The sequence below is a fragment of the Hemicordylus capensis genome, chromosome 9, assembly GCF_027244095.1.
Source record: "Hemicordylus capensis ecotype Gifberg chromosome 9, rHemCap1.1.pri, whole genome shotgun sequence".
NCBI lineage: Eukaryota > Metazoa > Chordata > Lepidosauria > Squamata > Cordylidae > Hemicordylus > Hemicordylus capensis.
Window position 1 is genome coordinate 23,772,133 of NC_069665.1, and position 14,361 is coordinate 23,786,493.

The 14,361-nt window shown below is 47.7% G+C and overlaps 1 protein-coding gene across 2 annotated transcripts in view; it reads left to right on the plus strand.

The window, feature by feature from the left end:
* The first annotated feature begins 685 nt into the window (after nt 1–685).
* The window catches only part of NKD1 (NKD inhibitor of WNT signaling pathway 1), a 129,561-nt gene continuing 115,885 nt past the window's right edge, over nt 686–14,361 (plus strand). For both annotated transcript variants that reach the window (XM_053271570.1, XM_053271571.1), the window contains exons 1-3: nt 686–1,138; nt 1,287–1,319; nt 1,631–1,791. In XM_053271570.1, the coding sequence (XP_053127545.1) occupies nt 1,114–1,138; nt 1,287–1,319; nt 1,631–1,791 (219 nt within the window). In that variant the 5' untranslated portion in view covers nt 686–1,113. The remainder of the gene's footprint in view (nt 1,139–1,286; nt 1,320–1,630; nt 1,792–14,361) is intronic.

Below are 14,361 nucleotides of genomic sequence, written 5' to 3' on the forward strand. Positions count from 1 at the left end.
GTGAGCACTGGAAGATATTCCCCTCTTCCCAGCCGCTCTGGGAAGAGCAGAAGGCCCCAAGTTCCCTCCCTGGCAGCATCTCCAAGATAGGGCTGAGAGAGATTCCTGCCGGCAACCTTGGAGAAGCCGCTGCCAGTCTGTGAAGACAATAGTGAGCTAAATAGACCAATGGTCAGACTCAGTATATGGCAGCTTCCTAAGTTACTAGGGCCTCTGCCCCCTTCCCTAGAGCCCCCTTTGCCTCGGGGGCAAGAAACGGAAAGAAGTCCTCTCTCTGGGGTGCCACCCAAGCCTGCTGCTTCCCCAAAGTTGCCGGAACTGATGGCTAGAAGAAGACGGAAGGAGGAGGAAGGAGGAGGAAGGTGGCCCTCAGTCCAGCGTGCCTTTGCCTGCCACCCCAACCCAGAAAGCGCTTGCCAAGCGGCCAGCCCTGATCCCAGGGATCTGCGGCCTCTCTCTCTCTCTCTCTCTCTCTCTGGCTCTGGGCTCTGCTGCCTGCGTCTGGCGGCTGGAAACGAAACACAGCAAAGCTGCCGCCGCCGCCCGCCGCCGCTGCTCCTTTTATACATATACATTTTTGGGAGACTCCAAAAGGCTGCTCCTTGCCTTTCATGTGCCGCCTCGGCCCAATCGGCATCCAGAGAGGCTGCCTGCAAGTGCTCTAATCTCAATGAGGTGTCAATCATGTCCCCTGGTGGGTGAAGTGAGGTCTTTTGTAACCGCCTCTGTCTTTGGGAAAAAAAGAGGCGAAGGAGACGGAGCGGAGGAGCCGCGCGAGGAGGGAGAAGCCAGCCAGGGCGGCGGGGCTGCGCTTCGCCGGAGAGCGCGCCGCGGCTGAAGCCCAGCGAGGCGCTCCTTGTCGCTCTCCGTTCCCGGCTTCCCCGCTCTCGGCTCCCGGTGGCCGCGGCTTCTCTGCCCGGCTCGGAGGAGCGCGCGGGCTGCTGGCGGACGGAGAACCAGGCAGCGCCGGGGGACCTGCCGGGGATTTACCCACCGAGACCCGCACGCACACCGAGGAGGAGGAGAGAGGCGCCTCGGGGAAGGCGATGAGCCCCGCGAGCCCCCGCTGAAGCACCCCAATGCAGCGGCTGCGCCCAGGCAGGCAGAGGAGACATGGGGAAACTTCACTCCAAGCACGGTGAGTCCCGGGCGCGCTCGGGGGTCGCCTGGGCGCAGCCGGGCGGGACGGCGAGGGGGAAGGGGGAGGCGACCGCAGGCCAGTGGGGTCCGTCTAACCAGCCCCTCTCTCTCTTCTCTCCTCTCCATCTTCTCCCGGATCTGCCCAGCCGCTGTGTGTAAGCCGAGGGAAAGTCCAGAAGGTAAGCTTGAAGTTCCTCCTTTTCCTGGGGAAACCAACAGCGACAACAAAACTTCCATCCCTCCTGACCTCGTCTGTCTGTCCCCAACTTTTTAAATTTTATTTTAAAGTTTGTGTTGTGGCTTGTTGACTGGTGTGTGGATGCTGATGCTCCTCTGCGGTCCCCAGTTCCAGCTTCTTCCCCCATTCCCCCTTTTGTCGAGATGGTGGGAAGTTTGGACTGGTGTGGATGGAGGGATGGACCCCCCCCGCCCCCCGTGGCACACAGGTACCGATTCTCTCTCTCTCTGCTTCTTTCCCTCCCCTGCCCAGGCGACAGCTTTGCTGTGAATGCTTCACTGGCTCGGAAAGGGCTGGAGGACTGGATGGTGAAGCAGAAATATTCCGGCAGCATCAGCAGCGGAGGAGGCAGTAGCTTAGGACTCCAACAGGGCTGCCAGCGCCGAGCTCTGTGCAGGCTCTCCGGCTCCAGGGTAAGTTCTGGGATTGCTCGCCTTTCTCCTGCCCATCAAACAAACCAAAGTTTGAACCCAGGCTCCCGGAGTTGGGAGTCGGGAGTCGGGCTCTTACATCTGAGCTCTCTCCACTTTTGCCTGGCGTCTTGTGTCTAGGGAGTGTGCCCGTTGACCACACACTTCATCCACCCTTTGAAGGAGTTGTGAGTTTGTGCAGAGGCGGTGGTGGGGGAGCATGTTCTCTTAGGGCAGCCTCCTCCCTGTCTGAGAAAGATCTTGGTGTCTTATGAAAGGGACAAACAGATGGGGATCCTCCTTTCTCACCATCCATTGCAAAGTTCTCCGAACCAAAGGTGGACTAGAGTAAAGTCTTACTTTGCGTGGTGCTGAGATGGCCTTATTGATCGTTTGGCATTTTGCCATGGTTTCATGAGTTTTTAGCTGGCTTGGGGCACTGCCCGGTTTACTTTTTCCCCCTTTCGTCCAGTGGTATGGTCTGCTGCTCTCCTTCGCTGAGACCATACCAAGTGTCCTGTTCATAGCTGCTGTGCGCTCTGGTTTCTGAAGCACCTGTGACTTATCTTCTCCCACCTCTTTGAAGCCCCACAGCTACCTTTGGAGATGGCCGCACTTCCTTTTGTTGGGGGTTCCCTTTTCTCCACTCTGCCTCTTGAAAGGGAAGTGGAACTAAGAGAGGCAGAAAGTACGGATTGGAGAGAGGGTTTTTTGTTGTTCTTCAGATCATTGTTCTGATGAGTACGGCAGGTTCTAGCAGGCTTTGGGTCAGCTCGTTGGAGCTGGACCACCAGAAAAGTCAGGACAGTGGGCTACAACCTGGCGCAGAATGTTGACTGAGGACCGTCGTCGGATTGGCTAGTACCATGAAAGTTTTGTGCAAAATATTACTTTATCAGAGCAAAAACTTTGGAACTGGAAAGGTTTCAGGAAGTATGAAGCAGGATCACAAATTTCTTTTGCAGTGAAATGTAGGCAAACTGTGTTGGGTGACAGTGCTGCACACACTTACATAAGCGCAAGCCCCACTGATCACAGTGGGGTTTCCTTGTGAGTAAACACGCAGCGGATTAGACTGTATGTCTGCTTCCTTCCTCAGGCAGGCACTTGTTCAGTGCAAATTCATTCCCAGAGGCATGTTGAGCTTTTTCTCAACATCTGGACTACACTCTTTCTTCGGTTAAATGCAAAAAACATACCTTCCGTAGTAAGTTGTGGATGCCTCAGAAAGTTTTGATTGGACGAAAGGGCAAACATGTAGATTGCAGCTTTCAAGAGAAGTCAGATTGAATGCTGGCGATGTTAGGTTAGGTTAAAACTTAGCTCTGTCCCGAGATGATATTCTTGGATAAATGAAAAGAAGATCAATGTTGACATCACTTGAATGGCCAAAACAAGACTCTAAAGAGCAGCATGTTGGTAACTGCAGCTAGTGGGTCATAACCTAGGAGTAGAGAAGGACTAATTAGAAATGCTATATTATAACCTTTTGTTTCTTATTCATGGATTCCCCCCCCCACCACCACCATTTGATTTCTTCATGGTTAAATTACTTGCACTCTGGAAATAATTTTGCATGCTGTATTTGCATGCTGCTGAATCACTAGAGAAGATAGCACTTTGTTTGCACCTTGCTGAATGGAGTTGATAATTTTTATTTATGTTTACATTGGTATCCCGCTCTTACTCTGAGGAGCTCAGAGGAAAAAACATGGTTATTTTTATCCGGAGGTAGCTTAGGCTGAGAGATACATGACTGGCCCAGAGTCACCCAATGAGTTTCATGGTTGAATGGGGATTTGAACTCGGGTCTTCCCGGACCTAGTCCAACACTCTTACTACTACGCTACGCTGGCTCTCATAATCATAATCATGGTGTGTCTCTGGTTGAAGCAAGCAAGTTCCTTTTTGGTGGTATGGAATCACAGATTCGAACAGCCTCATAAATGTGTCCAACCATGTTGCTAATCCACAACACGTTTTCTGAACTGCAATCATTTGTAGCTTAAAAGGGGAAAAAGAGCTATATTTGGTAAACTTTTTGGCTGATCACCAGGAGGGCATTCTTCACCAGCTGGTCATTAGTGGACAGTGACTGTTTAAATGCTTTGGTTAAAGTGTCTGTGACCAGGTTTAACATGCCTGTTACTTCCTCAGGGCAAAGTATTTGGCCTCTAAGTTGCATGAAGGGAGAACGTTCCTCTCTAACATGATAGTAGCATTGCTCTCGCCTATTCCATGTGAATTGGGTTGCTTTGAGATGGAAAATCCATGTGCCATATTGAATGTCCTTGCACTGATAGCTGTAAGAGTCATTGCTGTGCATATTTTGGAAAGCTGTGACTACAGTTCAGATGGTGGGTTGGATAGTCCCACCATGATTTATTTGTGGATTGTACACATCTATTTCTCTACCCTGGGGTTTGACAAATCCCAAGCGTCAGGAGGGCATGGTGCCTAGACTAGGATATTTAGAGATAGCATTGTTTCATAAATATGTATTTGTCAAGGCAGCCCTCTTTCTGCTCTGAGTATGTTACTTGTAAAGCAGATAAAGAGATGCCCATCACTAAGTCTGGTAATTTTGGCTGGTTCCCAAATTTGGGGGCTGGCTCCTAGATCCAGAGGGAATTGGTCAAGGCCTGCCTTACCCCTGCTAACTGGACAAAGGAGCATCTTTTCAAGCGGTTGGTTCTTGTACATATAGCAGAGGGAACTTCTGCAACTCCAGCCCTCCAGCTCTTGATGGACTGCAACTCCAGCCCTCCAGCTCTTGCTGGACTGCAACTCTCATCATCCCCAGCTACAGTGGCCAATAGGGATGATGGGAGTTGTAGTCCACCAGTAGCTGGAGGGCCATAGTTGTACAGCACCGGTCTTAATGCTCAGGGGGACCCTTGCCCAACTGTGTGTGTAGAACTTAAAGTTTATTTGGGATATTTGCAGGAGGATTTGTCTGCTTCTAAATATTTAGTAAAGGTTTGGATAAATATTTTTGTAGCGAGCTGTGCTTTCCAGCAAACTGCTCAGCCATTCAGTAAATTGTCTATATATTTGTTACTTTCCCATAAGACTATGAGGTCATCCACACAATCAGGAACTGTGTTCTACCTGGATTTGGGAGCTGTGTGTGCTCCCAATTTTCGGTTGTGTGGAAGCAAGGTAAGTGGCAAACCTGGGTAGAAGTTATTGTGTGGAAGCAGGTATGAGAAAACCTGGGTAGCTTTTCCTCCTGCCTTGCTTCCACACAATCACTTTTACCCAAGTTTTCCTCTTACCTTGTTTCCACACAACCAAAAATTGGGAGTTCACACAGCTCCGAAACCCAGTGAGAACACAGTTTTTGATTGTGTGGATGACCTCTTTAACTTGCTTAGATGTCTTCTTCCAAAGCTCACTTATTCCTCTGCCTAAAAGTTTCAGATGCAAAGAGTTTATTTTTAAGTGCCATATATAAAGTCCTATTACTTCATTATTCAAGTTCTCCTTTGTTTTGTGCTGGAAGGGAGATGAATAAATCAACTTAGGATAATTAGTGGTAGACCTGTAATGTACTGGAAGGGGGTATTCTGTTCTGAGTTCTCCTTTTGAGTCCCTTTTGTACACAATCGCCCCACAGTGGGGCGTGGAATGCAGTTGCCATAATGCAGGGCTGTGCACCCCCTGCAGGTGTTAGACTACAACACCCATCATCCCTGACTATTGACCATTGTTGCTGGGGCTTCTGGGAGTTGTAGTCCAGAAACAGCTGGAGGGCCAAAGTTATGCAGCCCTGCCACAACCGATTATTTCCATTTCATACATTGACCTGAGTTTTAATCAGCAAGTCAGGTCTGTAACCTTAATCTGAATAGGCTTGTTTCCACCATATTTGCCCTGCCCCAATGAGCAATGAATTAGAATTCTGAAGATCTCGCTTGCCATTTTTGGTTTCCATTCTTGAAAATTGAGCTTTATTCGTGGTTGTTAGGGTTGGCGGTATGAGAAGTTGGACCAGAAGGAGGTTTAAAAGAAGCCTTTCCCTGCCCTCCCAGAAGGACCTGCTTGGGTTTTACTCAACAGACGAGGAAAGTGTTAAGGAAATGATTGAAAGTGACTGGTTAGCGTTGCCTCAATCAGGGGTTATCAGATTGGGTCCCCAGATGTTGTTGGACTACAACTTGCATCATCTCCAACCACAATGGCCTTGACTGGGGATGATGGGAGTTGGAGTCCTCTGTGGACTCAACTTTTGAGAACCCTTGGGTTCACTGGAAGAGAAGGAGGAAAAGGATAATAGCAACATGTTCTAGTTCTTGAAATGGTCTGAAAGTCACGAAGACAGGCTCTTATAAGGCCAGATCCTGTAAACTGAGGGTTCCTAACCTTGAGACCCAAGATGTTATTGTACTACAACTCCCATCATCCCCAGCCATAGTGGCCAAAAGCATGTGTGGCTAGGGATGATGGGAATTGTAGTACAACAACATCTGGGGACACAAGGTTGAGAACCCCTGCTTTAACTAAGTTGTTCAGTTTTCTAGAAACACCCCCCCCACACACACACATCCAACACCTAGTACAGGGGTTTCCAACTTGTGGTACTCCAGATGTTGCTGAACTGCAATTCCCATCATCCTCTGCCACAATAAATTGTATCTGGAGATGATGGGAACTGTAGTTCAGCAACACCTGGAGTGCCACAGGTTGGGAACCCCTGACCCAGTAGACTTCAGTTGGGGTGGAAGATTGGAAACCAACGAAATCCGCGGTTGCTTTATGAAGACCGCCAGCATCTGTTTTCAGTTCTGTGAAACTGAAGAGAAGGCTGCTTTATTACCGAGTAGAGGAAGCAGGAACAGAGCATCAGTCTGAACTAGGCAGATCATTGGCTGGAGAACAAGGCTGCTCTTCTAGCTGCCAATGGACCTTTCGCCGTCCAGAAGTGTAGACACCACATTGTGTTGGAATTTAGCAGCTTGATGCAGCAAGGAGGAGGGAATAAGGTTGCATGGAATGGATTCCCTGGGCCAAGTGTGGAAGACCTTTTCATCACCTGGTCTTTAGGGAGAGAAGTATGCACATTTCCTGATTGGAAGAAGCTTTGATCCTCCTCCTCTCACCCTGTCCCAGCTCCAATAGAAAAACTAATTGTTCTCTATCCGGTTAAGAACCCTTGAAGCTGCCTTCGACAGAGTCAGGCCCTTGGCCTGTCTGTAATGGCTCTCTACATCTCGAGGCAAGGCAGGTCATCTCCTCACCCTGAAACTTGAGTTCCTTTCAACTGGAGATGCAAGCACTGAACCTTGGACTCTTTGGCATGCAAGGCATGTGCTGTGCTGCAGAATGTTGGCCTCTTTCCCAGGCACAGCACTCTCAAGAGGAGCAACCAACCAAGAGGGGCCATAGTTGAATGGAAAAGCACATGCTTCTCTTACCGCAGGTCCCAGGTCCAATCCTTGATGTCTCTGTTGAAAAGGATCTCAGGAAAGAACTCTACCTGAGACCTTGGATAGCCACGGCCAGGTAGAGTAGACACTATTGGGTTTGGGCTGCTCAACTTTGGCCCTCCTGCAGATGTTGGCCTACAACTCCTTTAACCTCTGGCTATTGGCTACTGTGGCTGGGGATTATGGGAGTTGTAGTTCCAAAACAGCTGGAGGGCTGAAGTTGAGCAGGCCTGGGCTGGATGGACCAATGGTCTGATACATTCTAAGGTTGCTTCCTATGTGCCTGTGTCTTAAAAAGTGTTCCCTGCACCAGGGAATCCCAGATGTTGTTGACTACAACTCCTAGCATCCCCAGCAACAAGGGCCTTTGATTGGGGATGCTGAGGGTTGTAGTCAACAGCATCTTGGATTCCCTGGTACAGGGGACATTGGAAGGCCAGGATTCTCTGTGTGGGTCCCCAGATGTTGGGCTACAACTTAATTATAGCTTGTAGGCATTTAATCCAGTTTACTGATGTTACCATTTGTTTCATATGATGATCTGTATTGCAATTGTCTTTGATTCTACTGCTGGTCTAAGACCGTAATAAAGACTGATCCTAATTCTGGACTACTATCATTCCCAGTCACTGGCCATTATGGCTGGGGTGGATGGTGATGGACACTGTAGTCCATGACATCTTGGAGGCCCATGTTTGAGAACCTCTCCCTTAAGCAACCTGAATATTCTTATTATTCAGAATTCTTCTCATTAAATAATATTGCTCTATTATTCTTAGTGTCAGTCTTTTGGTTCTAGAACACAACACCCAAATCGCTGTGCACTTTTGGGGTGTGTGCGTGCACGCGTGGTGCTCTATTTTAATTTCTTGGTGAGTTGGGGTGGTTAAATTGTTGCTGGTACATCTTACAGGAATTGGAAACTAGGTAAATTTGACATTTTGTGTGTGGCACCTGTGAACATTTTGTGTGTTATGTGGTTGTCTCTCCCTTCCCTTCTGCTTCTCTATGGCAGAAAAACCCTCTAGGGCTGACAGTTGCAGGCGCTTTCAGAGCAAAGGGAATATATTCCATTGCTATTTCATTCATTCGTTCATTCATTCATTTGATTTCTATACTGCCCTTCCAAAAATGGCTCAGGGTGGTTTACACAAAGATATAACAAACAAATAAGATGGAAACCTGTCCTTGAAGGGCTCACAATCTAAATAGAAACATAAGACAGACACCAGCAACAGTCACTGGAGGTCCTGTGCTGGGGGTGGAGAGGGCCAGTTACTCTCCCCCTGCTCAAGAAAGAGAATCACCACATTAAAAGATGCCTCTTTGCCAAGTTAGCAGGGGTAACTGGTAATTTGATGAAGGTGTTTGCTTCTGACTGTCATTGTGTTGTGGATTATCTGTTCTTTATTCAGCTGTTTGTTTCTTTGCAAACTTTGTTGTTGATATTGCAGATCTGCACTATTGGTAAGTTTTCTTTTACCCTGAGCATCCACTCAGTGCCAGGGGAAACCTTTAATTCAATGTCCTTTTATCTTCAAAGCCATAACAAATTGTTTCTTACTTGCCAGTCCTATCAGAGTCCTTGGGAGCTGGAGCGAGTTCTGTCATCAGATTATAAATGGGCATCTCAGCCAACCAATCCAAATGGATAAAAGTTGGAAGTGGTTTCTGCAGTGGTTTCAAAACTATCTTCAAGGAACCTCTTCCACCTAGATTTGTCAAGAACACAGCATCCCTATTCAAGCATTATACAGTGTACAGGTGTCTGTACACACATACATGTTCTTGTATGAATGACTGTACTTGTGTTCATTTAAAAAGTGAACTCAGATACAGGTCCCTTGAAATGCTGGGTAAGAACATAAGAACAGCCCTGCTGGATCAGGCCCAAGGCCCATCTAGTCCAGCATCCTGTTTCACACAGTGGCCCACCAGATGCCGCTGGAAGCCACAGGCAGGAGTTGAGGGCATGCCCTCTCTCCTGCTGTTACTCCCCTGCAACTGGTACTCAGAGGTATCCTGCCTTTGAGGCTGGAGGTGGCCCACAGCCCTCCGACTAGTAGCCGTTGATAGACCTCTCCTCCATGAAGCTATCCAAACCCTTCTTAAAGCCATCCAGGTTGTTGGCTGTCACCACATCTTGTGGCAGAGAATTCCACAAGTGGATTATGTGTTGTGTGAAAAAGTACTTCCGTTTGTTGGTTCTAGATTTCCTGGCAATCAATTTCATGGAATGACCCCTGGTTCTAGTGTTATGGGAGAGGGAGAAGAATGTCTCTCCTTGGATGCTGATGGGAAGCATACTGCTGTACCTGCACTCAACCTAATATATGTGAATAGCTGTACCTGCATGCAGATTTGTACCTGTGTACTCTGTACACTCATTGTATGAGTGTTGAACATAATGTGTGAATAGAAAGTGGTCTTACAGTGTTGGGTCAATGGTCAGTTTAGCTCAGCATCAGTGTTCCCTCTAAGGCATGTGTGTGTGCATGTGCCCATACATTTTTTGATGTCCGCTCAGTCAATTTTAGATCCCGCTCAGGTTGAATCAGGAAGGCCCCACTCTGAATGCATGTGTGCACACACTGCCTTGATACTTCCGCCCAGAACAAAACTCTGTCCGCACAGAGTTGAAAAAAATCAGAGAGAACACTGCTGAGCATGGTCTACACCAGCCTTGTTAGTAAGGAACTTGCCTACTTGGGGTGTGTGTCGTCATTTTTAAAGCCCCCCTTTCAGCCTCTTTCTTCCTGAGGACTTGCTGCCAGTCGGCCGAGATAGCACTGGTCTAGGTGGACCCATGGCCTGCTTTTCGTATAAAGGGAAGTTTTCTTCTGGGTCTGCCAGAGGTTCTTCATTGACAAGGGATGGAGCTGTAACTCGGTGGTAGAACACCTGCTTTGCACGCAGAAGATCCCAGGTGTAATTTTTGGCAGCATCTCCCAAGTAGGGCCGGGAAAGACTCCTGCCTAAAACCTTGGAGAGGTGCTGCCAGTCTGTGAAAACAATACTGAGCTCGATAGACCAATGGTCTGACTCAGTATATGGCAGCTTCCTATGTTCCTATAGGTGTTTCCCCATAGTCTGGGAAACATACCACTGGGGATTCGAACCAGCAACCTCATGCTTGCTAATCAAGTCATTTCCCCGCTGCGCCATTGGGTGGTAGAACAATTTAAATCAATAAAATAAAGCCATAATGTACTTTACAGCTTAGGAGAACTCATGTCTCCCTGCTGTAATGATGTGCTTAAAATAATATACTGCTCAGCAATGCCTTGGTATGTGCTAAATAAAATAAGGTAGACGTGAAGAAATACTGGTGGAGCAGGCCAGTGTATAAGGTGTTGTTGTTTTTTTTGCTATTTATACAGAGTGAGTCACTTCTTTTTTATTATGTATACACCCAAGTGTGGTTAAAAGTTCCTCAAACTTTGCAGGATCAAAGGATGAGGAGACGAAAGTCTAATGAGGCTTGGCTACCGTAAGAGATAATGTAATTAGAGCAAATGCACAGTCTGTGTTGACATCTCTGGTTTGGAAGGGAGGGCAGTGTGGACACTCACCATCAAAGAGTCTCCAAAAGCATTAGGAATGCCATGGTGATGAGATTAGTGAATTGGTCAATAACCTAGCAGAAAGCTGGCTTCCAAGGTAATTATCTTCAAATGTTGGTACAATTAAAAGCTGCATTGCCGGTTATTTATTTTTATTTAACACATTTTTATACCGCCCAAAACTCAAGTTCTCTTCTCAGCCGCTGCCATATGGAAAGCGTTAGACATCCTTGTATGGTTTCAGAGTGTTGTGCTGGAGGTTGAATTGACGTGTGAGGTTGAGGGGGTTGGAAAGCATACATTTCAATGCTTTGTGTTGTGAAATTTACAAACTTGAGTTCATGGAGCCATCTGGCAGAGCTGACTGCAATGAGATGACGTAGTTTATCTGTGTGCATTTTCTGGATAGCTCAGAATTGACGTGGCACGTTGTTAAGTTGGACGTTGAATGGTCCTTGACTTTCCTCTGGAGGGTGAGAGAGGAAGATGCTTGTAGGAAGTGTAGCCATGATGATGTAGTGGTTAGAGTATTGGACCAAGAGGAGAGAGACCTGTGTTCCAATCTCGGTTCAGCCATGAAATGCACTGGGTAACTCTGGGCCAGTCACCTCTCTCTCAGCCTTACCAACGACCTCACAGGTTTGTTGTGAGGATGAAACATAAACCATATGCGTGGCTCTGGGCTCCTTGGAGGGAAAGTGGGATATAAATGTAAAAATAAACAAATAAAATAAGTAAGTTTGTGTCAAGAGCATGATATGCACTATGGTAATATTGGGGTTCATTGCAGTGAGGGTCATCCATAATTCTGCATCTTTGTCTGTGCTGGGTTTTAGGCAATCAAGGGCACAGGGCTCTGAAATGAAAGTCTCAGGAGGATTGGAACATAGAAAGCTGCCTTATACAGAGTCAGACCATCAGTCCCTCTAGCTTAGTATTGTCTACTTTGATTGGCTCCCCAAGGTTGCAGGCAGAAGTCTTTCCTAGCCCTGCTTGGAGATGCCAGGGATTGAACCTGGGATCTTCTGCATGCAAAACAGATGCTCTATCACTGAATTACAACCCCGTCCCATAGATGGGAACTGCAGTTGGGTGGAGAACTGGGTCAGATACGCAGAAGAGCTGATTCATTGCTGCTTCCTCCTGGCCCAGCCTAGCTATTAATGCTTCCAAGTCAGATGAGCACATAGGTTAGGGTAACAGAGAAGGAAAGTCTGGGTGGGAAACAGGAGAAGGATTATTTAATTAATTATTTTCATTATTTTTCACATTTATAGCCCGCTCTTCCTCCAAGGAGCCCAGAGCAGGGTACATGGTCATGCAGGGGTGTAGCTAGGGGAGAAGGGGCCCGTGTTCATCCCTCTCTCTGGCGGTTCCCCCAGAGTGAGGGAGATAATGAAGAAAATATGGAGGGATGCTTCTCTGTCCTAAAGGGAATATCTTACAGTGGACAGTGTAAGCCACATCTATTCACCCATCCAAATGCAAACCAGGATGAACCCTGCTTAGCAAAGGGGGCAAATCATGCATGCTTACCGCAAGTCTGACTCTTTACCTCCTACTCCACAGGGTTGTTGTGAGGATAAAGGCAGGATGATCATGCATACCAATTTGAACTCCCTGGAGGAAAGACATCAAAATAAATAATACGATGATAATTGCTCTCATCTTGAGTATGCATGCACAGGATTATAGCCTTGGGTAGAAGAGACTGAAGGAACTTGTCCTCATCCTAGCTGCCTAACTCGAAATTCCGTGTCCTGCCCTCTCTTCTTGGCTCTCACCTTTGTTAACAAAAATAAACACACCTTGGCAAGCAGAGCAATTTTATGCAGGTTATGCATTTTGCATAACTTTGTTGTAGACGCCACACTCCTCCTTTCCCACACCCACCTTTTGTCTAAGCTAAAATATCTTGAGAGTTGCACATTAGTGGGGGAACAGATCTATGTGGCCAGAATGTCTGTTTGGTTTGGAGAGACCCAGCCATTGGAAGGCTTTATAGAACGCTAGACCTCATGAAAGCGGACGTTGGGGGCGAGAATCTTTGGCACATGTTGTGTTTGGCCGCAGCGTAGGATGAAGCCGAGCAATAAAGGAGGTCGCTTCCTTTTAATGGTGTGTTGTAACCCCCCATCCTAAGACTTGCCTCGCCAGGAAATTAATGCTGCGGATGAGAAAAATCTTGTCGCACATTCATTCGGCCATATGGAAATGTCCTTTCTGCCAGAGTTCATTAAAGGGAGGCCTCCTTCACAAGCTTTTGTGCTCTTCTGTAATAAGACCCAGGAGGGGCTAAAGTAGTGGTATTTTTATAGCCGGGCTCCTTCCATTCCAGAAGATGTCAGGATGACTTTTTATGGCTCTCTTTGAACTGGTTTCGAAACCGAGGGTTGGGGGGGGGGGAGAAGGAAAGCTGAAAGTACTGAAACTTTGTACGGGCCGAGGCTTTCTTTGCAAGAAGAAAAATATCATCCAGTGATGATCTTTTAAAACAAAACAGAATGTTGAGCTCGGCACACCTCCCGCAAGTCCAGCTGCTGGCCTTTATAGGCATTCTTGGAAGGGCATGGGTTACGATTCCTGCATGTGAAACCTGGCCGAAAAGGAAACGGCAGATGTTGAAACGATTTGGAGGGTTAGAGGCTCTGTGTGTGTGTGTGTGTTGTGTGTGTTTCTCCTGTTGGAGGGCGCTTCCAGACAAGGTGTTTAGTCTGAAATTTCCATGCCTCCTTCATCCACTCTTTACAGGAAGGTGGCATGAGGTTGTCGTCCACCCGTTTCCCACCTGCATTCTCCCTGTGTGTAAACTGCTGCATTTATGAACACAGAAACTCTAATTTGCAAGAGCACAGCTGTGTACTCAGGGGTGTAACTACCATTAGGCAAGGGGAGGCAGTCGTCTTGGGGCCCCACTGCCTTGAGGGCACCCCCCAGAGGCACATCACATGACTCCCCACCCGCCCATGTTGCACCCCCTATGAATTATGTTGAGTCTCTTGGAGAACAGCAGGAGCAGAGAGGAAAAAAACTAGATTCAATGTGAACCAGATATTCACCATATTCATAATGGGGATGTGAGTGTGAGTGCACTATATATTGTGAAGTGTGTTTGTGTGTATATATCAGTGAGGGGCCCATTTTAAAATCTTGTCTTTGGGCCCCCTCCAACCTTGCTACGCCCCGGTGTGCACTGCTCACTAGTGTATATGGGATGCCCCCAAATACACAGGCGACCTGATTTCCACAGCATGTGTGCTTCTGACATCAGCGTACAAGCAGTGCCGGTCTCCAGGATTCCGAAGCACTCTTGCACAAGAGCGCACATATTTTCTGAGCTCACCCACACTCCAGAAAGTGGAAAGATGTTGCTAGCCCTCAGCAACGTGTTTCTGCCCTTACAGAGCCTTAAAGTGAAGTGTGCTGTCGAGTCGGTGTAGACTCCTGGCGACCACAGAGCCCTGTGGTGGTCTTTGGTAGAATACAGGAGGGGTTTACCATTGCCTCCTCCCGTACAGTATGAGATGCCTATATCGTTGCTGCCCGGTAGAGGTACCATCAGGGATTCGAACCGGCAACCT